The 23,790-nt window shown below is 63.4% G+C and overlaps 1 protein-coding gene across 2 annotated transcripts; it reads right to left on the bottom strand.

Moving 5' to 3' along the window:
- Window positions 1–325: 325 nt before the first annotated feature.
- On the bottom strand, window positions 326–22,233 carry RRM1 (ribonucleotide reductase catalytic subunit M1). Of its 2 annotated transcripts, XM_064144129.1 has the most exons (19): window positions 22,144–22,233; window positions 20,653–20,741; window positions 19,538–19,715; window positions 18,602–18,702; window positions 17,771–17,830; window positions 16,490–16,529; window positions 14,936–15,098; window positions 14,031–14,172; window positions 13,308–13,391; window positions 11,808–11,969; window positions 10,809–10,888; window positions 9,857–10,058; window positions 8,525–8,674; window positions 6,071–6,292; window positions 5,033–5,109; window positions 4,201–4,336; window positions 3,532–3,627; window positions 2,126–2,314; window positions 326–733 (listed from the first exon to the last, which is right to left on the bottom strand). In XM_064144129.1, the coding sequence occupies exons 1-19, from the start codon at window positions 22,160–22,162 to the stop codon at window positions 545–547; spliced, it is 2,379 nt and encodes a 792-aa protein (XP_064000199.1). In that variant the 5' UTR covers window positions 22,163–22,233; the 3' UTR covers window positions 326–544. The 2 variants fall into 2 exon arrangements, with proteins under 2 accessions (XP_064000199.1, XP_064000200.1); XM_064144130.1 differs by lacking the exons at window positions 19,538–19,715; window positions 22,144–22,233 and having other exon boundaries at window positions 20,653–20,743.
- Between the last annotated feature and the right edge of the window lie 1,557 nt (window positions 22,234–23,790).

Genomic DNA, 23,790 nt, shown 5'->3' with positions numbered 1-23,790 from the left:
TTAAGAGCAGAACCTTCAGAGGGAGCTCTCTGCAGAAGCTCTTTGAGCTAAGCATGGTGGAAGCCCAAAACCACCTCAGAACTCTGCTCTGAGGTCTCCTTTAAGAGCAGAACCTTCAGAGGGAGGCCTCTGGAGAAGCCCTTTGAGATCCATCAGGAGCAGGAACTGGCAAGGCAAGGTCTCAAGGTGGGACCAAGACCAAGGTCTCCCTGGCAGTGGTGGAACCCTCCAAGCTACCTACCCAAGGTCTCAGCACCCCAAAAGTGCTCTCCCTCAGGCCCACCTCTTCCTGTGGAGCCAAGAGAAGAGAGTGAGAAGAAGCAACTCAGGTCCTCAGAGCAGCTCTTTAATAGCTCAGCTGAAGACCTCAAGCTGAAGACCACAGCAGAAGTTCTTGGAGGAGGCCTCCAGCTCCTAAACCTCTACACAAAGCTTCTCAGGAACCATCCCTGGAGCCAAGCCTCAACCATCTGGAAGAGGCTCCAAAACCCAACTGGGCCAAACCAGCAGGTGAAGCCTCAGGAGGACTCCCCCAGGGTGGCTCTCAGGAGCCACACATGAGACACTCTTCTCGGTTCTCCAAGGAGCAGACCATGGCTGCTTTGTTCCTCTCCTTCTCCTCTTCCTCCTTGGAGGTCTTCTCCTTCTCTCGGAGCTTCTCCTTGTTGAGGGTGAACTGGATGGGGTTGGCAGCTGGTTTGGTCCTCAGGTAGTACATTCCAGTCTTCAGCCCCTGGGGAGCAACAGGAGGGAGGAGAAGACCTTCAGAGGTCAGGGAGTGATGGAATGGGTTGGGTGGGAGGCAGCTTCCAGGGTCATGGAGCCATGGAAAGGGCTGAGCTGGAAGGAGCTGCAAAGGCGATAGAGCCATGGAGAGGGTTGGAAGGAAAGCTCCTAGGGTCATGGAGCCACTGAATGGGTTGGAGGCAGCTTCCAAGGCCATGGAGCCAGGGCGTGGGCTGGAAGGAGCTTGCTGCCAGCCCTGCAGCCCTTCCTGTTGCCAGCAGTGCCCTCAGTGATGCCAGTTGCTGCCAGCCCTGCCCACCCCACCCAGATGCTGCCTGCCCTTCCACTCGCTGCCAGCACTGCCCCCGGTGCTGCCTGCCCTCCCTCCAGTGGTGCCAGCCCTGCCACCCGTCCCACCTGCTGCCTGCCCTCCCACTCACTGCCAGCTCTGGGCGCTGCCGGCAGTGCCCTCAGTGGTGCCAGCCCTCCCACCTGCTGCCTGCCCTCCTACTCACTGCCAGCAGTGCCCTCAGTGGTGCCAGCCCTCCCACCTGCAGCCTGCCCTCCTACTCACTGCCAGCAGTGCCCTCAGTGGTGCCAGCCCTCCCACCTGCAGCCTGCCCTCCCACTCACTGCCTCCCTCCCCTCCCACTCGCTGCCTGCCCTGCCCACCTCCTGCCTGCTCTCCCACTCACTGCCAGCAGTGCCCTCAGTGGTGCCAGCCCTCCCAGCTGCTGCCTGCCCTCCCACTCGCTGCCAGCACTGCCCCCAGTGGTGCCAGCCCTCCCACCTGCAGCCTGCCCTCCTACTCACTGCCAGCAGTGCCCTCAGTGGTGCCAGCCCTCCCACCTGCAGCCTGCCCTCCCACTCACTGCCTCCCTCCCCTCCCACTCGCTGCCTGCCCTGCCCACCTCCTGCCTGCCCTCCTACTCACTGCCAGCAGTGCCCTCAGTGGTGCCAGCCCTCCCAGCTGCTGCCTGCCCTCCCACTCGCTGCCAGCACTGCCCCCAGTGCTGCCTGCCCTCCCTCCAGTGGTGCCAGCCCTCCCACCTGCTGTCTGCTCTCCCACTCGCTGCCTCTCTCACCTCCCACTTGCTGCCTGCCCTGCCCACCTCCTGCCTGCCCTCCCATCCCTCCAACTTCCTGCCTGCTCTCCCAGTCGCTGCCAGCCCTGGGCGCTGCCGGCAGTGCCCTCAGTGGTGCCAGCCCTCCCACCTGCCCTCCCACTCACTGCCTCCCTCACCTCCCACTCGCTGCCTGCCCTGCCCACCTCCTGCCTGCCCTGCCACCCCTTCAACTTCCTGCCTGCTCTCCCACTCACTGCCGGCAGTGCCCCCAGTGGTGCCAGCCCTGCCCCTCACGCCCATCCCGCCCCTGGGAGCCGCCCCCCCGGGCGCACCTGCTTCCAGCCGTAGAAGTGCATGCTGGTGAGCTTGCCGTAGTTGGGCTCCGCGATGTGGATGTTGAGGGACTGGCTCTGGTCGATGAAGGCTCCGCGGGCCGCGGCCATCCGCAGGATGCTCTTCTGCGAGATCTCCCACACGGTCTTGTAGAGCTGCTTCAGCTCCTCGGGCACCTCGGCGATGTGCTGCAGCACCGCCGGCCTCAGCCACCGCACCGCGCCGCGGGGACACCCCCCCAGCGGGGACACACCCCCCCAGCGGGGACACACCCCCCCAGCGGGGACACACCCCCCCCAGCGGGGACACACCCCCCCCAGCGGGGACACACCCCCCCCAGCGGGGACACACCCCCCCCAGCGGGGGGACACACCTCCCCCCCCCAGCGAGGGGACAACATCCCCCCCCCCCCAGCGAGGGGACAACATCCCCCCCCCCAGCGAGGGGACAACATTCCCCCCCCCCCAGCGAGGGGACAACATCCCCCCCCCCCAGCGAGGGGACAACATTCCCCCCCCCCAGCGAGGGGACAACATCCCCCCCCCCCAGCGAGGGGACAACATCCCCCCCCCCCAGCGAGGGGACAACATCCCCCCCCCCCAGCGAGGGGACAACATCCCCCCCCCCCAGCGAGGGGACAACATCCCCCCCCCAGCGAGGGGACATCATGAGGACCTCGCTGGCCACCAGGAGCTCAGGGGGCACCTTAAGGATCTCAGGGGGCATCATGAGGACCTCAGTGGCCACCCCGAGGGCTTTGGGGGTCATGAGTCACCTCGTTGGGCACCATGAGGATCCCAAGGGGCACCATGAGGTGCCAGTGGCCACCTTGAGGACCTCAGGGGTCACCATGAATACCTCAGTGGGCACCTTAAGGACCTCAGGGGTTATCATGAGAACCCCAAAGGTCATCATGAATATCTCAGTGGGCACCATGAGGACCACAGTGGGCACCTTAAGGACCTCAGAGGTCATTGTGAGGACCCCAGGGGCCACCTTAAGGACCTCAGAGGTCTTTGTGAGGACCCAGTGGGCACCATGAGGACCTCAGTGGGCACCTTAAGGACCTCAGTGGGCACCTTAAGGACCTCAGAGGTCTTTGTGAGGACCCAGTGGGCACCTTGAGGACCCCAAGACCTTTGTCACTTAAGGCTTCAAGCAGCTGAGGCTAGAAAGGGTTTTGGTGGCCAAGGTCTCCCTGAACCTCCACATCCTGCTCCTGAAGCCACCCAGGCATGGAGAAACCTCCCAGCTGAAGCAGGACAACTTCTCCTGGTGGCCCTAAGAGCTCTCTGCAGCCCATCACTGTGTGGTGCTCAGGAGCTCTGAGGTCTCACCACCATCCCCTCCACCCCAGAAGATCCAGAAGGATCCAAGCCTCTCAGGCCTGGCTCCTCAGCCATACCTGGATGGAGCCATTGTGAGCTATGATCTGGTTCTTCATCTCCTCATTCCACAGGCCCCTCTCTGTCAGGTCCTTCAACAGGTGAGGGTTGACCACCTGCAAGGGGCAAAGGAAGGGTTGGGTGGACCCAAGGGGGCTGGCTGGACCCAAGGTCTAAGTGGTCTACAGGTTAGGTGGACCAAGGGGTTGGATGGACCAAGGTCTAAGTGGTCTATGGGTTGGGTGGACCCAAGGGGTTGGATGGACCAAGGTCTAAGTGGTCTACAGGTTAGGTGGACCAAGGGGTTGGATGGACCAAGATCTAAGTGGTCTACAGGTTGGGTGGACCAGGGCCTAGGTGGTTTAGAGGTTGGGTAGACCCATGGGGTTGGGTGGTCCAAGGCCTAAGTGGTCTAAAGGTTGGGTGGACCAAGACCTGGGTGGACCAAGGGGTTGGGTGGCCCAAGGCCTAAGTGGTCTACAGGTTGGGTGGCCCCAAAGGGGTTGAGTGGCCCAAGGCTCTTCCCCTCAAGGCCTGTGCCAGGCTGCCCAGGGCAGCGATGGAGTGCCCAAGCCTGGGGGGGTTTCCAGGGCCCGGGGCTGTGGTGCTGAGGGCCATGGGTGCGTGGCTGGGGCCCACGTGGGGAGGGTGCCCAGCTGTGGCAGCAGAGGAGCTGCTGCTGGCCTGACCTGGAACTCCCCAGAGAGGACCCTGCGGGTGTAGATGTTGCTGGTGTAGGGCTCCATGGACTCGTTGTTGCCCAGGATCTGCGCCGTGGAGGCCGTGGGCATGGGGGAGATGAGGAGGCTGTTCCTCACCCCGTACCTAGGCCAGGAGGAGAGGGGCAGAGGCTCAGCACAGGGTCAAAAGGAGCAGAGCTTTAGAGAGGAGCAGCAGAAAGAGCTCAGCTCGAGGTGCTCAGGAGCTCCTCCTGCAAACCTGGGTCACCATGGAAGTGCCACTGCAGCTGAGGAGCCACCATGGCAGCTCCACTGGAGCCAGGAGGAGCCACCATGGAGCTCCACTGCAGCCAGGAGGAGCCACCATGGAGCTCCACTGCAGCCACGAGGAGCCACCATGGAGCTCCACTGCAGCCAGGAGGAGCCACCATGGAGCTCCACTGCAGCCAGGAGGAGCCACCATGGAGCTCCACTGCAGCCACGAGGAGCCACCATGGAGCTCCACTGCAGCCACGAGGAGCCACCATGGAGCTCCACTGCAGCCACGAGGAAGGTTCTCCATGGAGCTCCACTGGAGCCATGGGAAAGGTCTCAAGATCCCACAGTCAAGATCTCAGGATCCCAAGATCCCAGGGTCAAGATCCCAAGATCCCATGATCAAACTCCCACAATCCCAGGATGAAGATCCCAAGATACAACAAACAAGATCCCAGGACCCAGATCCCAAGGAGATCCTATGAAGACCTCGAGAAACACCAAGAAGATCAAGTCCCCAGGAGAGCCCAGGAGGGCCCCTGCAGGCAGCCAGCCCCCCCCAGCCCCAGCCCCCAGCCCCACTCACTTGGCAATCTTCTCCTTCAGAGCCTGCCAGTCCCAGAGCGGGGTGGGGCTGACCTCCCACATGTCGTACTGCAGGATCTGGGGGCAGCAAGCAAGGCCCAGCTGAGCCAGGCCAAGCTTGGTGCCAGCTTTGAGACCTCCTCTTCCAGCTGACCTCTGAGACCTGCTCCTTGTCCCCCAGAGCTTGACCCCAGCAAAGCTTCTCTGCCATCCTCCAACCACACAATGGTGTGGGCAGCAGCAGCAGGGCAGGGATGGTGCCCCTGGGCTGGGCACTGGGGAGGCCACAGCTGGCAGGCTGGGGGCAGGGCTGGGCACAGCAGTGGCAGGAGCAGCTGCAGGGGCTGGGGCAGGGCACAGAGCAGGGCAGCAGAGCTGGGCAAGGGTGTGGAGGAGCAGGAGGAGGCTGTGCAGGAGCTGTGAGGAGCAGCTGAGGGAGCTGGGGCAGGGCTGAGGCTGCAGCAGAGGAGGCTGAGGGCAGCCCTTGTGGGGCTCTGCAGCTCCCTGGCACCCCTGGCTGTGGCCAAGCAGTGCCCTGCTGCTGCCTCTGCTGCTCCTCAGCACCAGCCTCAGCCTTCTGCTGCCTGGCAGCAGCCTGGAGCCAGCTGGGGCCAAGCTCTGTGCTGAGGGCTGTGCCCAGAGGAGATGGGCTCAGGCCGTGCCAGGGCAGGTGGAGGCTGTGCCTGAGGAGCACTTTGTGCCCCTGGAGGCTTGCCCAGGCCTGTGCCAGGCTGCCCAGGGCAGTGGTGCAGTGGCCATGGCTGGAGGGGCTGGCAAGGGGCAGAGCTGTGGTGCTGAGGCCGTGGGTGGGTGGTGCTGGGGCAGGGCTGGGGCCATGCTTGGGCTCCATCCCCTCCAAGATCTCTCTTCCAACCCAAACCCTTCCCCTGGTCTAGAAGCCAAGCAGAGGACAACTCAAGCTCCACTTCCACCCTTTCACCACCACCCCAAGATGATCCCAGCTCACATCTCCTGGCCCAGCCTCCCATCATCATCATCATCTGCCTGGGTCTCAGCCAAGTGACCCTCTCCTACTTACTCCTCGGCTGACAGGAGAGCCTGGGTAGGTCTCGTAGGGGCCATGCTCCTTGGCCAGCTCACAGCTGGCTTCCAAGGCTCCGTAGTAGATGGTCTCAAAGATCTGCTGGTTCAGGAGCTGGGCCTCAGGGCTCTCAAAGGGGAACCTCATCAGGATGAAGGCATCTGCCAGGCCCTGCACGCCGATGCCGATGGGGCGGTGGCGCCGGTTGGAGCGTTCGGCCTGCGGCAGGATGGCAGCAGAGAGCAGCTCAGAAGGCTGGCAAGGAGCTCCCAGTGAGCACCTCCCAGCCAGGACCCTCAGTGAGCGCCTCCCAGCCAGGACCCTCAGTGAGGGCTTCCCAGCCAGGACCCTCAGTGAGCGCCTCCCAGCCAGGACCCTCAGTGAGCGCCTCCCAGCCAGGACCCTCAGTGAGCACCTCCCAGCCAGGACCCTCTGTGAGCGCCTCCCAACCAGGACCTCCAGTGAGGGCCTCCCAGCCAGGACCCCCAGTGAGGGCCTCCCAGCCAGGACCCCCAGTGAGCGCCTCCCAGCCAGGACCCCCAGTGAGGGCCTCCCAGCCAGGACCTTTGGCAAGGACACTGGTCAGGACCCTCAGTGAGCACCTCCCAGCCAGGACCTTCAAGTAAGAACCTTCGAGAAGGACCTTCAGAAATGACCTCTTGGAAAGGACCTTCTCAGCCAGGACCCTTGGCAAGGACCTTCCAGGAAGGACCTCCTGGCAAAAATCCTCCAGCCAGGGCCTTCAGCAAGGACCTCCACCCAGGGCCTTCTGGCCAGAACCCTCAGCAATGACCTCCTTGTGAGAACCTTTCAGCCAGGACTCTCTGGCAAGGGCCCTCAGTGAGGACCTCCCAGACAGGACCCTCAGCAAGGATCTTCCAGCCAGGACTCTCTGCAAGGACTTGCTGAAAGGACCTCCTGGCCAGGACCCTCTGCCCAGGACCTTCTGGCAAGGACCTCTAGCAAAGACCTCCTGGCCAGGAATCACAGAACCAAGCAGGTTGGCAGAGAGCTCCAGGCTCAGACAGCCCAGCCTGGCACCCAGCCCTGCCCAACCAACCAGACCATGGCACTAAGTGCCCCAGCCAGGCTTGGCTGCAACACCTCCAGCCACAGCCACTCCACCACCTCCCTGGGCAGCCCATTCCAATGCCAATCACTCTCTCTGCCAGGAACTTCCTAACAACATCCAGCCTAGACCTGCCCTGGCACAGCTTGAGGCTGTGTCCCCTTGTTCTGTCCCTGGCTGCCTGGCAGCAGAGCCCAACCCCACCTGGCTACAGCCTCCCTGCAGGCAGCTGCAGACAGCAATGAGCTCTGCCCTGAGCCTCCTCTGCTGCAGGCTGCACCCCCCCAGCTCCCTCAGCCTCTCCTCACAGGGCTGTGCTCCAGGCCCCTCCCCAGCCTTGCTGCCCTTCTCCAAACACCTTCCAGCACCTCAGCAGCTCTCTGCAACTCAGGAGCCCAGAGCTGGACACAGCACTGCAGGGGTGGCCTGAGCAGTGCTGAGCACAGGGGCACAAGAACCTCCCTTGTCCTGCTGCCCACACTGCTCCTCAGCCAGCCCAGGATGCCATTGGCTCTGCTGCCCACCTGGGCACTGCTGCCTCAGCTTCAGCTCCTCTCCCCCAGCACCCCCAGGGCCCTCTCTGCCTGCCTGCTCTCAGCCACTCTGGCCCCAGCCTCTAGTGCTGCTTGGGGTTGTTGTGGCCAAAGTGGCTGAGGCCCCATGGCTGGAGGTGTTTGAGGCCAGGCTGGCTGAGGCTGTGTGCAGCCTGCTCTAGGGTAGGGTGTCCCTGGGCATGGCAGGGGTTGGAACTGGCTGCTCCTTGTGCTCCCTTCCAACCCTGACTGATGCTATGATTCTAAGTGTAGAAATCTACCACTTGGCCTTGTTCAGTCTCATCCCCTTGGCCTCTGCCCACCCATGCAGCCTGGCCAGGTCCCTCTGCAGGGCTCTGCTGCCCTCCAACAGCTCCACAGCTGCTCCTAGCTTGGTGCCATCTGCAGACTCACTGCTGCTGGACTCAGTGCCCTGCTCCAGAGCATCACTGAAGATGTTGAACAGGACCATCAGTTGAGCAGATCGAGTCCAACCAACCCCCCCTGCCAGAGCAGGAGCAGAGCAGGAGGCTGAGACACCCTTGTGCTGTGAGCTCTGCCCAGGCTGAGAGCTGGGAGGGAACCTCATGGAGCTCAGCAAGGGCAGGGTCCTGCAGCTGGGGAGGAACAGCAGGCACCAGCACAGGCTGGGGCTGCCCTGCTGGAGCCCACAGCTGGCTCTGGCACCATTCCCCACCTCTCTCTGGGCCCTGCCCTCCTTGATGCCACCTCAGAGCGAACCCCTCCAAGCCGCGAGCTGGCAGCTGTGCCAGGAGCTGCTTGTGGCAGAGGGTGCCAAAGGCTTTGCTGAAGCCCAGGCTGGCTCCATCCACAGCCTGCCCAGCTCACCTCTGGCACTGGGTAGTAGTTGATGTCAATGATCTTGTTGAGGTTCCTGACGATGACCTTGGTGACCTCAGCCAGCTTCTTGAAGTCGTAGCTGTGCTCGGGGGTGACGTACATGTTGAGGGCGATGGAGGCCAAGTTACAGACTGCAACCTGGGGGGGGGGGAAAGCAGCAAAATTTGGGGTCCAAAACCTCACCCTCAAAGCCCAGCAGCTCTGCTCCAGGCTGTGCTCTCCACCTGGACAAAGTGGGCACAAAGCAAGGGAGAGCTGAAGCAGGGAACGTGAATTGCGCAGCTCCTTCCTGGGCTCTGTGCCTGAGCTGGAGGCTCCCTCAGGCAGCTGGCACCAAGCTGGGGGGGAAGTGACCTGCTGGAGAGGCAGGAGGGAGCTGCAGAGGGCTCTGGGCAGGCTGCAGCCATGGGCGAGGGCAATAGGATGAGGGCATCAAGGGCAAGGGCTGGGAACTGCCCCTCCGGGGAACAGCAAGCACAGGAAGGCTCCAGGCTGGGGGCAGAGTGGCTGGAAAGGGCCTGGGGGGGTTGGTGGCAGCAGCTGGAGAGGAGCCAGGGGGTGCCCAGGTGGGCAAGGAGGGCAGCAGCAGCCTGGCAGAGAGCAGCAGTGGTGTGGGCAGCAGGGGCAGGGCAGGGCTTGTGCCCCTGAGCTGGGCACTGGGGAGGGCACAGCTGGCAGGCTGGGGGCAGGGCTGGGCACAGCAGTGGCAGGAGCAGCTGCAGGGGCTGGGGCAGGGCACAGAGCAGGGCAGCAGAGCTGGGCAAGGGTGTGGAGGAGCAGGAGGAGGCTGTGCAGGAGCTGTGAGGAGCAGCTGAGGGAGCTGGGGCAGGGCTGAGGCTGCAGCAGAGCAGGCTGAGGGCAGCCCTTGTGGGGCTCTGCAGCTCCCTGGCACCCCTGGCTGTGGCCAGGCAGTGCCCTGCTGCTGCCCCTCAGCACCAGCCTCAGCCTTCTGCTGCCTGGCAGCAGCCTGGAGCCAGCTGGGGACAAGTTCTGTGCTGTGGGCTGTGCCTAGAGGAGATGGGCTCAGGCTGTGCCAGGGCAGGTGGAGGCTGTGCCTGAGGAGCACTTTGTGCCCCTGGAGGCTTGCCCAGGCCTGTGCCAGGCTGCCCAGGGCAGTGGTGCAGTGGCCATGGCTGGAGGGGCTGGCAAGGGGCAGAGCTGTGGTGCTGAAACCATGGGTGGGTGGTGCTGGGGCAGGGCTGGGGCCGTGCTTGGCCTCCATCACCTCAGGGAAGACCTTTCCCACCCCACTCCATCACCCTCCCCGAGGGGCAGCCAAGGCCACTGCCAGCCTCTCTCCTGCTGCCACCCTCTGCCCACCTCGTCCTTGCTGGTGTACTCCACGATCTCAGTGCAGAGGTTGCTGCACTTGATGGTGCCCAGGTTCTGCTGGTTGCTCTTCCTGTTGCAGGAGTCCTTGTAGAGCATGTAGGGGGTGCCAGTCTCTGTCTGGGCCTCGATGATGCAGTACCACAGCTGCTGAGCCTTCACCACCCGCCGGACCCGGCCCTGCCGCTCGTAGCTGCAGGAGGAGGAGGAGGAGGCCAAGTTGGGCAATGCTCCTCAGGGGCTCCTCAGGAATGGGCCTCAAAATCATCGTGGTGAAGACCACAGCAAGTTCTCAGCCAGGTGAGGCCTGCAGTCTAGGAGACCTCTTGGCTCCACCTCAGCTCTTGGCTGCCCTGGGCCCTCCCTCGCCTCCCTGCCCTGGGTTCTCCTCACCCCCCCCGGGTCCAACCTCACCCCTGCTGGTTCTAACCCCACCTCCTGGGTCCATTCTCACCCCTCCTGGGTCCACCCTTGTCTTCCTTGGGTCCACCTTACCACTTCTGGGTCTAACCTCACCTCCTCTGGGTCCTCCTCACCCCTCCTGGTTCCCACCCCACCTCCTGGGTCCACCCTCACCCCCCTCCTGGGTCCACTTGACCTCTTTAGGTCCAACTCACCTATCTTGGGTCCAACCTTGCCTCCTTTGCGTCCACCTTGCCACTTTGGGATCTAACCTCACCCCTCTTGGGTCCATCCTCACCTCTCCTGTGCCCACCTTACCTCCCTTGGGTCTAATCTCACTCCTCTCAGGTCTAACTTCACCTCTTGGGTCCAGCTCATCCCTCTCAGGTCTAACCTCATCTCCCTTGGGTCCACTTTGCCCCTCTCAGGTCTAACCTCACCTCCCTTGGCTCCTCCTCACCCCTCTTGGGTCCTCCTTGCCTCTCCTGTGTCCATCTCCCCTCCCCTGGCTGCACCTTGCCCCTCTTGGGGTCTGTCCTACCTCTCATAGAGCTTTTCAAACTCTTCTCCCCAGACTTCATCCAGCCCAGGACATTCATTGGGGCACATCAAGGACCAGTCCTGCAAGAAGGGACAACCTGTGAGGTACCTCCAGGACCTTCTTCTGCAGGTCCTGACCACTCCACTTCACCTCCTACAGAACCAGGACCTCCCTCTGCCAGCAGAGGAACCTCCTGAAGGCCGAGCAGGGCCAGGGCAGGGTCCTGCCCCCGGGCAGAGACAACCTCCTGCAGCAGCATAGCTGAGGGGGGACCTGCTGGGGAGCAGCAGAAGGTGCTGGGGGGCACAAGAAGGTGCCCAGGAGCCAGCAAGGGGCCCTGAGGACCAAGAAGGCCAAAGGTGTCCCTGGGGAGGGCATGAAGAAGAAGGAAAACCTCAAAGGAGGTTCTGCTGCTGCTCTGCTCTGCCCTGGGGAGGCCACAGCTGAGTGCTGGGCCCAGGGCTGGGCTCTCCCAGTCCAAGAGGACCTGGGAAGTGCTGGAGGAGAGTCCAGAGGAGGCCTCCAGGTGAAGCTGAGGAGAAACTTCTCGGCTTGAGGGTGCCCAGACAGGTTGTGGAGTCTCCTTCTGTGCAGAGCTCCCAACCCTCCTTGGTCAAGGTGGCCCTGGGCAAGCTGCTGTGGGTGTCCCTGGCCAGGCTGAGCTCCAGAGGTCCCTTCCCAGCACCACCAGCACCAAAGTGGAGCTCAGTGAAGTGGTTGCTTCTCCTCTCCAGCTCTAAGCAAGGAGAAGTCACCTGAAGATCAACTCCTTCAGTTTTTGGATGCTCTGAGGCACCTCCAAAGCCCAAATGCAAGCCAGGACCAACACCAAGAGCTGGCAGATGAAGACCAAAGCATCTCCAGCTCCACTCTTCCACCAGCACCATGGCTCCTGCTGGTCCATCAGGAAGTTCTTTCTGCTGCCTTGGTCAGCTTCATCCCTTCCCAGCCACCACCTTCTCTGCTACCAACCTCCTGCTGCCCACCCAAGCTTCTCACCTGGTTGGTTTCAACTCGTTTCATGAAGAGGTCAGGGATCCAGAGGGCAAAAAAGAGGTCTCTGGCTCTTTGTTCTTCCTTCCCAGTGTTCTTCTTCAAGTCCAGGAACTCAAAGATGTCCAAGTGCCAAGGCTCCAGGTAGATGGCAAAAGCCCCAGGCCTCTGGAACAGAAAGGGCAGCAAGAGGGCAAGAGCTGAGGCATGGAGAAGCTTCCAAACTTACATCACTCCAGGCCCTTTAAGAGTGACCAATCACCAGGCCAAGGAGCTCCTGTGCCAAGCCCACCCCTCACCAGGCCAAGGAGCATCTCTGCCATGCCCACCCCTCACCAGGCCAAGGAGCTCCTGTGCCAAGCCCACCCCTCACCAGGCCAAGGAGCATCTCTGCCATGCCCACCCCTCACCAGGCCAAGGAGCTCCTGTGCCAAGCCCACCCCTCACCAGGCCAAGGAGCAACTCTGCCATGCCCACCCCTCACCAGGCCAAGGAGCTCCTGTGCCAAGCCCACCCCTCACCAGGCCAAGGAGCTCCTGTGCCAAGCCCACCCCTAACCTTGCCAAGGAGCTCCTGTGCCAAGCCCACCCCTCACCAGGCCAAGGAGCATCTCTGCCATGCCCACCCCTCACCAGGCCAAGGAGCTCCTGTGCCAAGCCCACCCCTAACCAGGCCAAGGAGCATCTCTGCCATGCCCACCCCTCACCAGGCCAAGGAGCTCCTGTGCCAAGCCCATCCCTCACCAGGCCAAGGAGCTCCTGTGCCAAGCCCACCCCTAACCAGGCCAAGGAGCTCCTGTGCCAAGCCCACCCCTAACCAGGCCAAGGAGCTCCTGTGCCAAGCCCACCCCTCACCAGGCCAAGGAGCTCCTGTGCCAAGCCCACCCCTCACCAGGCCAAGGAGCTCCTGTGCCAAGCCCACCCCTCACCAGGCCAAGGAGCATCTCTGCCATGCCCACCCCTCACCAGGCCAAGGAGCTCCTGTGCCAAGCCCACCCCTCACCAGGCCAAGGAGCATCTCTGCCATGCCCACCCCTCACCAGGCCAAGGAGCTCCTGTGCCAAGCCCACCCCTAACCTTGCCAAGGAGCTCCTGTGCCAAGCCCACCCCTAACCAGGCCAAGGAGCATCTCTGCCATGCCCACCCCTCACCAGGCCAAGGAGCTCCTGTGCCAAGCCCACCCCTAACCAGGCCAAGGAGCTCCTGTACCAAGTTCAGCCCTAACTAGGCCAAGGAGCTCCTCTGCTATGCCCACCCCTCACCAGGCCAAGGAGCTCCTCTACCATGCCCCCATCATGGAGAAGCCACCAGGAGACCCCAAAGCTGCCCAGAAGATGAACAAGAAGGTGGGGGGAGGGGCAAAGAGAAGCCCTGAGCTGCTGTTGGGTCCCCACCAAACCCTTCATCATCTCCAGGACTTCATGGGGGAGCCTTGGGCAGAGTTTGAAGGTGCCCCTGGGAGCTGAGGCTGCCTCCCTGCCCCAGAGGGGCTGCAGCTGGTGCCCACCTTGTTGCCCCCCTGGTCCACGTAGCGAGCGGTGTTGTTGTAGACCCTCAGCATGGGCACCAGGCCGTTGGAGTTGCCATTGGTCTGCAGAGACAGAGAGGCCCCACTCAAGCACAGCTGCCTGAGGAGATGGAGCTGCACCTCCTGAGGCTCCTCAAGGCAGAGGAGCTGCAAAGTTCTGTTGCTAAAAGCTTGGGACAGAAGGGGCTGGAAAGTGCCTGGGGGAGGAAAGGACTTTGGGGAGTAGGAGGTGGCAGTGGCTGGAGGGGAGCCAGGAGGTGCCCAAGAAGGGCAGCAGAAGCCTGGCATGGAGCAGCAGGAGCAGGGCAGGGATTGTCCAGCCTAGACCACCTCAAATCCTTTGGTTAGGTTTTGGGGCTTCAGTGGCAGGAGGAGCTGGAGGGGGCTGGGGCAGGGCACAGAGCAGGGCAGCAGAGCTGGGCAAGGGTGTGGAGGAGCAGGAGGAGGCTGTGCAGGAGCTGTGAGGAGCAGCTGAGGGAGCTGGGGCAGGGCTGAGGCTGCAGCAGAGGAGGCTGAGGGCAGCCCTTGTGGGGCTCTGCAGCTCCCTGGCACCCCTGGCTGTGGCCAAGCAGTGCCCTGCTGCTGCCTCTGCTGCTCCTCAGCACCAGCCTCAGCCTTCTGCTGCCTGGCAGCAGCCTGGAGCCAGCTGGGGCCAAGCTCTGTGCTGAGGGCTGTGCCCGGAGGGGATGGGCTCAGGCTGACCCCTGCGATGTAGCTGCCGGTGGCACGGATGCAGCTGACTGCCAGGCCGATGCCCCCTGCCGACTTGGAGATGAGGGCACACTGCTTGAGGGTGTCGTAGATGCCCTCGATGCTGTCGTCCTTCATGCAGAGCAGGAAACAGCTGTGGGGGAAGGGAAGGCCAAGGAAGAGGCTTCAGAGCTCCCCAGGGGCACCCCTGGAGCTCGCAGGGCTGGGGGGCCAGGGTCAGGCTTTGAGTAGCGTTAGTTAGCCAGGGGGGGGGAAGATGAGGCTGGGGGGGAGGAGGGGGAAGTGATGGGGGTTGGGGTGGGTTAGGGGTAGAGATGGGTGGGGTCAGGGGTGAGGTTGAGTGGGGCCAGGCTCGGGCCAGGGTTGAATGGGGCCATGCTTGGGCCAGGGTTGAGTGGGGCCAGACTCAGGCCAGGGTTGGCTCAAGGCTTAGGGCTGGGCCAAGGCTTAATCGTGGGCCAGAGCTGAGGGCTGCCCTGTCTTAGACCTTCACGTTTGAGGAGGGGGGGCAGGGCAGAGGGTGCCTGGAGAGCTGGGGGCGGTTGGCAGGGCAGAGGGTACCTGGGGCTGGCAGGGCAGGGGTACCTGGGGCTGGCAGGGCAGGGGTACCTGGAGAGCTGGGGGCGGTTGGCAGGGCAGGGGTACCTGGGGCTGGCAGGGCAGGGGTACCTGGAGAGCTGGGGGCGGTTGGCAGGGCGGGGGTACCTGGGGCTGGCAGGGCAGGGGTACCTGGGGCTGGCAGGGCAGGGGGTACCTGGAGAGCTGGGGGCGGTTGGCAGGGCAGAGGGTCCCTGGGGCGGGCAGGGCAGGGGGTACCTGGAGAGCTGGGGGCGGTTGGCAGGGCAGAGGGTCCCTGGAGCGGGCAGGGCAGGGGTCCCTGGGGCTGGCAGGGGTACCTGGAGAGCTGGGGCCGGTTGGTGCCCGCGTTGAAGAGCGTGGGCGAGGCGTGCGTGAACCAGCGCTCCGACAGCAGGTTGTAGGTCTCGATGGCAGCGTCGATGTCCTCCTTGTGGATGCCCACGGCCACGCGCATCAGCATGTGCTGGGGGCGCTCTGCCACTGCCGGGCACGGGGGGGAGGGGAGGGGGTGAGGGGGAGGGGCCCAGGCAAGGAGCAGCAAACCCCTTCGGCGCCAGGACCTGCACCCACAAGGTCCGGCTCTGAGGAGCCTCCAGAGGTCTCCATCGCCCAGCTGGTGCTGGAGGGGGAGGATCAGAGCACTCGGGGCAGGGCTGAGCCACTCGGGGCAGGGCTGAGCCACTCGGGGCAGGGCTGAGCCACTCGGGGCAGGGCTGAGCCACTCGGGGCAGGGCTGAGCCACTCGGGCTGGGGAGGCTCAAGGGAATGGACTCCAGCGCCTGCCTCAGCCACCTGCTCCAGAGCCTCCCTCAGCCACCTGCTCCAGAGCCTCCCTCAGCCACCTGCTCCAGAGCCTCCCTCAGCCACCTTCCCCACAGCCTCCCTCAGCCACCTTCCCCACAGCCTCCCTCAGCCACCTTCCCCATGCCCTGATGCTCCCACAGGTGAAGGAGAACCCCAAACCCACTCGAGTTAGGAGTTCAAAGCCAAGGAAAGGCCCCAGAGCAGCTCCCAGATGTTCTCCAGGTCCCATGGAGAATCATGGCCTGGGTTGGGGGCACCTTCCAAGGGCGATGGCGTGGGGTAGGTTGGAAGAGACCTCCCAGGCTCATCCAGCCCAGCCCTGCAGCCAGCAGGGCCAGCCCCAGGCAGCTCAGAGCCCCAAACCCCCTGCCCTGGGGTGCTGCCAGCCAGGGGGCAGCTGCCAACCTCTCTGGCTGCCCTGGCACAGGCTCTGCCCAGCCTCATACTGAAGAACTTCTCCCTTCACCTACCAAACTTCTCCATGTTGACTTCCAAAGCCTCCCCCTTGGCCTGCCCCAGCAGCTCCTGCTCCAACCTCTGTGCCCAGCTCTCTCCTGGGCCCCTTCCAGCCCTGCCAGGCCCCCACAAGGTGTCCCTGGAGCCTGCTCCGGGCTGGGCACCCCCAGCTGTGCCAGCCTGGCCTGCCAGCAGAGGGCTGCCAGCCCTGCCAGCATGGCTGTGGCCTGCTCTGGCCCTGCCCCAGCAGCTCCCTGCCTGTGCTGAGCCCCCAGAGCTGCCCCAGCCCTGCAGCTGCCCTCTGCCCAGGGCTGCTCTCCAGCCTGGCTGTGCCCCAGGGCTGTGCCAGCCCAGGAGCAGGACCCTTGGCCCTGCTGAACCTCATCAGGTCCATCTGGTCCCACTTCTCCATTCCAGCACAAGGTTGCCACCAAACCAAGCTGAACTCCTTAAGCCTAAGAAGACTGAAGGGTTCTGTTGGTTCTCCAAGCCAGTCCCTGGTGGTTTGGGTGGAAAGCTCTGAGGAAGCTTCCAGAGCTCCTCCAGCCTCTCCTCTGGGCCCTCACCTTGACTCTCAAAGGAGGCCTGAGGTGGGGATGGAGACCTCTTACCTTTGGAGTTGATCTTCAGCAGGTAAGAACGTTCCAGAGTCTTGGAAGGAGAGAAGAAAAGGTGGATGAGAAGGGCTGAGGAGCTCAGATGTTCACCAACCCACCCCCCCTTGGCCTTCATGGTCCTCACCCCAAGCTCCACTCCTCCTCCTCCTGACTCACAAGGGGAGAAAGGACTAAGCAAGAGCAGGAGGTGCTAAGAGCATGGATTGGGTTGGGTTGGAAGTGACCTTCAAGACCTCAGTCCTCTGTGGTGTTCTGCCACTGGCTTGAGCCCAACATCATCATCAACAGCCTGGATGAAGGCACAAAGGAGACCTTCAACCAGTTTGCTGATGGCACCACTGGGAGCAGTGGGCACAGCCCTCAGGCAGTGCTGGCATCAGGGAGAGTGTGGGGGAGAGGAAGCTCCTGAAGGCCAAGGAGAGGGCAAAGGGGGGAGAGGGTCCTGAGGCCTGGGGGAGGGACAACCTCCTGCAGCAGTACAGCTGAGGGGGACCTGCTGGGGAGAGGTGTGGAGGGGAGGGAGAGGCTCTGCTGCTCCTCTGCCCTGCCCTGGGGAGGGCACAGCTGAGTGCTGGGCCCAGGGCTGGGCTCTGCCAGTCCAAGAGGGCCTGGGAAGTGCTGGAGAGAGCCCAGGGGAGGCCTCCTGCTGAAGCTGAGGACAAACTCCTTGGCTCTGAGGGTGCCCAAACCCTGCCCCAGGCTGCCCAGAGAGGTCGTGGAGCCTCCTTCTGTGCAGAGCTCCCAAACAGAGGTGCCCCTGGGCAGCCCTCTGCTGGCAGGCCAGGCTGGCACAGCTGGGGGTGCCCAGCCCGGAGCAGGCTCCAGGGACACCTTGTGGGGGCCTGGCAGGGCTGGAAGGGGCCCAGGAGAGAGCTGGGCACAGAGGTTGGAGCAGGAGCTGCTGGGGCAGGCCAAGGGGGAGGCTCTGGAGCTGCAGCAGAGAAGCTGTGCAGGAGGGGGGAGGAAGTTGTGCAGCAGGAGGCTGGGCAGAGCCTGTGCCAGGGCAGCCAGAGAGATTGGCAGCTGCCCCCTGGCTGGCAGCAGCCCAGGGCAGGGGGTTTGGGCTCTGAGCTGCCTGCTCTGCCTGGGGCTGGCCCTGCTGGCTGCAGGGCTGGGATGGGTGAGCCTGGGAGGTGCCTCCAGCCCAGCCCATGCCAAGACTCCACCACCTTGGGAGGTCCTTCCAAGCCCAACCCATGCCATGACTCCATGAACTTCCTTCCATCCCAAAAGGCCTCATCCCAGAAGAGTGTGGAGAGACCTCCTGGGGGTTACCTTGAAGCCAAAGTAGTTGTAGGAGAAGTCCCTGTCGTAGATGATGGCAGAGTTCAGGCGCTGGGAAGAGACAAAAGAGACCAAATCTGGCTTCAAATCAGCTTCCTTTGTGCTCCCTCAAGCTGAGATCCCACCAAGGGCTTCTGGTGGGACATATTTGACCTCAAAGATCCACCAGAAGAAGCAATGTGGGCATGAAAAGTTCTCTGGAAGGCCACTCAAGGTATGAAGCTGCTGAAGAGCAGCTCTGGAAGGCCTCTCTGGCTCTGAAGCTGTTGAGGAGCAGCTCTGGAAGGCCTCTCTGAGAGTGAAGCTGCTGAGGAGCAGCTCTGGAAGGCCTCTCTGAGAGTGAAGCTGCTGAGGAGCAGCTCTGGAAGGCCTCTCTGAGAGTGAAGCTGCTGAAGAGCAGCTCTGGAAGGCCTCTCTGAGAGTGAAGCTGCTGAAGAGCAGCTCTGGAAGGCCTCTCTGAGAGTGAAGCTGCTGAAGAGCAGCTCTGGAAGGCCTCTCTGAGAGTGAAGCTGCTGCTGAGCAGCTCTCCTGAAGGCCACTCAACATCTGAAGCTGTTTTCTGCCCACCTAAGGCCACCAATTTTGGGTCTTCTTTCCACTGAAGCTCCACCAGAACCTTCTCACCACCAGCTGAGACCACACCACGATGGCAAACTTCACTCCTCCACCTTCCAGACCTCCTCCACCTCCCAGATCCCCTCCACCTCCCTCTTCTCCTTCACCATCCATGGTTGGGTGAAGCCAATGAAGAAAGCTTCCTTTTGCTGCCCCAAATTTCAGCCCCCTGCAGGTTCCCAACCCCCTGCCCCCCCTCCTACTCACATCCTTGTTGGCCATCACAATGTCCAAGGTCTCTTTGGAGATCATGGGGGAGTGCTTCCCGTTGTGAGGGTTGATGTAGTGGTAGAGGTCATCCATGACATCTGCAAGAGGCCAAAAGGGTGTCCTGGAAGGGCTACCAGATGTCCTGGAAGGGCTACCAGATGTCCTGGCTTCACCCAGCAGGGGCAGCCTGGCAGGTGCCACTCTGCCTGGTGACTCTCTGTGGCCAGAGGAGCCTCCACCCTGGGGTGAGTGAGCCAAGTGCTCAGCCTCCCCTGGCACAGCCTAGGCTGTGGCCTCCCTAGAGCAGAGCAGTGCCCACACTCTGCTCCGTGCTCCCCACCACACCTTTGGCCCCCAGGGCCCCTTGCTGGCTGCTGGGCACCTCCTTGTGCCCCCCCCAGCACCCCCAGCTCCTCCTGCTGGCAGCTGCTCCCCAGCAGGTCCCCCCTCAGCTGTGCTGCTGCAGGAGCTTGGCCCTGCCCAGGGGCAGGACCCTGCCCTGGCACTGCTTGGTCTTCAGGAGCTTCCTCTGCCCCAGCCCTTAGCCTGGCACAGCTCTCCCTGGTGCCAGTAGGGCCTGAAGGCTGTGCCCACTGAAGCAGGTCCTCCCTCAGCTGCTGCAGGACCCTGCCCTTGCCCTGCTTGGCCTTCAGGAGCTTCCCCTCCAGCCTGGCACAGCTCTCCCTGGTGCCAGCACAGCCTAAGGGCTGTGCCCTCTGCTCCCCCCAGCAAACTGCTGGAAGGTCTCCTCTGTGCCTTCATCCAGGCTGTTGAGGAAGATGCTGGCCAAGACTGGACCCAAAGCTGACCCCTGCAGGCCACCACCACCTCCTCAGAGCTCGCTCTGGCCTCGGTGGGCACCGAGTGGGTGCTGGTGAAGGGCATCTCTGCCACCTCCCTCAAGCCCTTTGCTGCCCTGCACCAGGCACTCACCACTGAAGACCTTCTTGGTCTCCTTGTGCAGGTTGGAGACAGCGATCCTGGCAGCCAGGATGGCATAGTCTGGGTGCTTGGTGGTGAGGGTGGCAGCAGTCTCAGCTGCCAGGGTGTCCAGCTCCACCGTGGTGACACCACTGTACAGCCCCTGGATGACCTTCATGGTGATCTGGGCCTGGGGAGGGCAAAGGGCTCAGGGCAGTGCTCTCTGCCCCAGAGCCAGCTGGGGCCCTGCTGAGCCCCTGCAGCCTGCCCAGGGCACTGTGCCCAGGGCTGGGGCTGGAAGCTCTGCACAGGAGGAGGCTCCACAGCCTCTCTGGGCAGCCTGGGCCTGGCTCCTGCAGCCTCACCCCAAACAGGCTGCTCCTGATGCCACCTCCTGGCTGCCACTCAGTGCCCCTGGGCAGCACTCAGCAGCTGCCAGCCCCCAGCCCCTTGCCCCCACAGCCCCTCCAGCTCCTGCTGAGCACTGCTCAGATGCCCTCTGGGGCTGCTCTGCTGCAGGCTCCCAGCCCCAGGGCCCTCAGCTGCTCCTCACAGCTTCCCCACAGCCTTCCCCACAGCCCTGCCCAGCTCTGCTGCCCTCCCCTGGCCCTCAGCCTCTGCCCAGCCTCCCCTGGGCTCTCTCCAGCCCTTCCCAAGGCTCTGAACTGGGCAGCCCCAATCCTGCCCCCAGGGCAGAGCAGAGGGCAGCAGAACCTCCCTTGACCTTCTTCTGCCCACACTGGAGGACAGGAGGAGCAGGAGCCTTCCTCCTGTCCTCACCATCATCATCATCATCATCACTATGTCACAGCCACTCAAACACTCAGAAGAATCCCAAAGTGGACTGGATTGGGAGGGACCTCCAAGGCCCACACCCAGGGGCTGGGGCAGGAGGAACCACCTCCAAGACCACCACCTAGGGCTTGGCTTGGGAGGGACCTCCAAGACCCCTACCCAGTTGCCAGCCCCTGCCATAGGCCAGGACAGCTCCCACCAGAGCAGGCAGCTCAAGGCCTCATCCAGCCCTGCCCTTGAACACCTCTGCAGGGCTAAGAGGCACATCCTGGAGGCCCAGGAGCAGCCCTGGTGGCTGGTGGTGGCCTCAGGAGGGCCCGGGGGAGACTCACAGGGTCCACAAAGTCAGCGTTGAGGCCATAGCAGAGCTTCTGGATGCGGGAGGTGATCTTGTCAAACATGACCCTCTCCTGGCGCCCATCTGCGAGGGGAGAGGGGGAGGAGGAGGAGGAGGGAGGGAGGAGGAGGGAGGGAGGAGGAGGAGGTCACTGCCACGGCAGCCCCCGGGGCCCCAGCAGCAGCACCTCCCCTGCCAGCCTGCAGAGGAGGAGATGGCAGTGAGGGCCTCGAGGGATGGAGACCTCTTCTCTGGCCAAGGGTGGGGGTCTGGGAGGTCCCTGCCAAGCCCTGGGTGGGGTCTCCCAAGTGGTCCCCTTCTGACCCAAGCCCTTGGCTTGGCAGGGACCTCCCAGACCCCCACCCAGGGACTCAGCTGGAAGAGACCTCCCAGACCCCCACCCAGGATGGGCTTGGGTCAGAAGGGACCACCCTGAAGGCCCCTGCCAGGGCTTGGCTTGGGAAGGACCTCCAAGACCCCCACCCAGGGCTTGGCTCGGGGTGGGAGGGACCTCCAAGACCCCAACCCAGAGGTATGGTTTGGGAGGGACCCCCAAGACCCCTACCCAGAGGGATGGTTTGGAAGGGACCCCCAAGACCCCCACCCAGAGGGATGGTTTGGGAGGGACCTCCAAGACCCCCATCCAGAGGGATGGTTCGGGAGGGACCTCCAAGACCCCCACCCAGGTGTTTGGCTAGGAGGGACCCCCACCCCACTGCAGAAGGGGCACAAGTGGCGTTTTAGGGACCCCTCAAAAGCATAGGGGGTTGAAGTGCCAGGAGAGGGAGCCCCCCCCAAAGCAGAGAGGGTCCGAGTGGTACTTTAGGGACCCCACCAGAGAGGGGGGGGGTCTCATTCCTTCCCACCAGGTGCCATGAGCGGGACCCCTCCTCAAACCAAAGCGGGTCCGAGCGCCACTTTCGGGACCCTCCCCCCCAGCACAGGAGGGGCTCAGTTGCCTTTTTCGCTCCCCCCCCCCCAAAAAGCAGAGGAGCTGCAGCCCCCCACAGACCCCCAGAGCAGGGGGAGGGATCCCATAGCGCCACGAGAGGACCCCCAGACCCCCCAGAGCAGGGGGGGGGATCCCATAGCGCCACGAGAGGACCCCCAGGCCCCCCGGAGCAGAGGAGCTGCAGCCCCCCACAGACCCCCAGAGCAGGGGGGGGGATCCCATAGCGCCACGAGAGGACCCCCAGACCCCCCAGAGCAGGGGGGGGGATCCCATAGCGCCACGAGAGGACCCCCAGACCCCCCAGAGCAGAGGAGCTGCAGCCCCCCACAGCCCCCCAGAGCAGGGGAGGGGATCCCATAGCGCCACGAGAGGACCCCCAGGCCCCCCAGAGCAGAGGGCTCTGCTCCCACCCCCTCCACGCCGCCACCCAGGGACGCTGCCCCCCCCCGAGCGGTGCCCCCTCGGGTGCCAGGGGGGCTCCCGTGCCCGGCTGCTGCCCTCCGCGGGGGCAGGGGTCGGGGGGGGTCTCCTCACCTCTCTTCACGACGTGCATGGCTCCGGCCGGCCCCTCCACAGCTCTTTCAGCGCTTCCCGCTCCCGCCAACCGCTCTGACCCCTCCGCGCCGCCGTAGCCGCTTTGACCCCTCCCTCCCTGACGCTGCGGGCGCCATCTTGCTCCCGGGCACCGCCTCCCCTCTCACCCCTCCCCCTTCCCGCACCGCCGCCACTCCAGCGCCGCCCCTCGCTGCCCGCCGCAGCTCTCCGCGCCCCCGTGCCCAGCGGCTGCCCTCTGCTCCTGCCGCAAGCGGCCGCCGGGCACGGGGAGGGCAGAGGCCTTTGCCCGCTCCCAACATGGCGGCCGGCGGGCAGGGCACGGCGCGGGGCGGGCATGCGCAGAGCGCTGGCGGGAGCGGCCTACGGCGGCCGGGCTGGCACAAAACACCGCCGACCGCGGCGGCACGAACGGCAGCGACCGCTGCATGGAGCGGTGCGGTACAGCCCCGGGCAGCGCCGGGACAGGGCACGGACCGGTGCCACACCGCCCGGCACGGACCAGTGCAGCCCAGGACGGACCAGCACAGTCCAGTATGGTCCAGTACAATGCAGCCCAGCACAACCCAGTATGGCCCAGTACAATACAGCCCAGTACAGTCCAGTATGGTCCAGTATGGCCCAGTACAATGCAGCCCAGCACAACCCAGTATGGTCCAGCACAGTCCAGTATGGTCCAGTACAGTCCAGTATGGTCCAGTACAATACAGCCCAGCACAACCCAGTATGGTCCAGCACAGTCCAGTATGGTCCAGTACAATGCAGCCCAGCACAAACCAGTATGGTCCAGCACAGTCCAGTATGGTCCAGTACAATACAGCCCAGCACAAACCAGTATGGTCCAGCACAGTCCAGTATGGTCCAGTACAATACAGCCCAGCACAAACCAGTATGGTCCAGCACAGTCCAGTATGGTCCAGTACAGTACAGCCCAGCACAACCCAGCATGGACCAGTACAGTCCAGTATGGTCCAGTACAATGCAGCCCAGCACAAACCAGTATGGCCCAGTACAATACAGCCCAGTACAGTCCAGTATGGTCCAGTATGGCCCAGTACAATGCAGCCCAGCACAACCCAGTATGGTCCAGCACAGTCCAGTATGGTCCAGTACAGTCCAGTATGGTCCAGTACAATACAGCCCAGCACAATCCAGTATGGTCCAGCACAGTCCAGTATGGTCCAGTACAGTCCAGTATGGTCCAGTACAATACAGCCCAGCACAAACCAGTATGGTCCAGCACAGTCCAGTATGGTCCAGTACAGTACAGCCCAGCACAACCCAGCATGGACCAGTACAGTCCAGTATGGTCCAGTACAATGCAGCCCAGCACAACCCAGCATGGTCCAGCACAGTCCAGTATGGTCCAGTACAATACAGCCCAGCACAAACCAGTATGGTCCAGCACAGTCCAGTATGGTCCAGTACAGTACAGCCCAGCACAACCCAGCATGGTCCAGCACAGTCCAGTATGGTCCAGTACAATGCAGCCCAGCACAACCCAGCATGGTCCAGCACAGTCCAGTATGGTCCAGTACAATACAGCCCAGCACAAACCAGTATGGTCCAGCACAGTCCAGTATGGTCCAGTACAATACAGCCCAGCACAACCCAGTATGGTCCAGTACA

Source organism: Pogoniulus pusillus, chromosome 6 (assembly GCF_015220805.1).
Source record: "Pogoniulus pusillus isolate bPogPus1 chromosome 6, bPogPus1.pri, whole genome shotgun sequence".
NCBI lineage: Eukaryota > Metazoa > Chordata > Aves > Piciformes > Lybiidae > Pogoniulus > Pogoniulus pusillus.
This window is presented reverse-complemented; position numbering and strand designations above follow the sequence as displayed.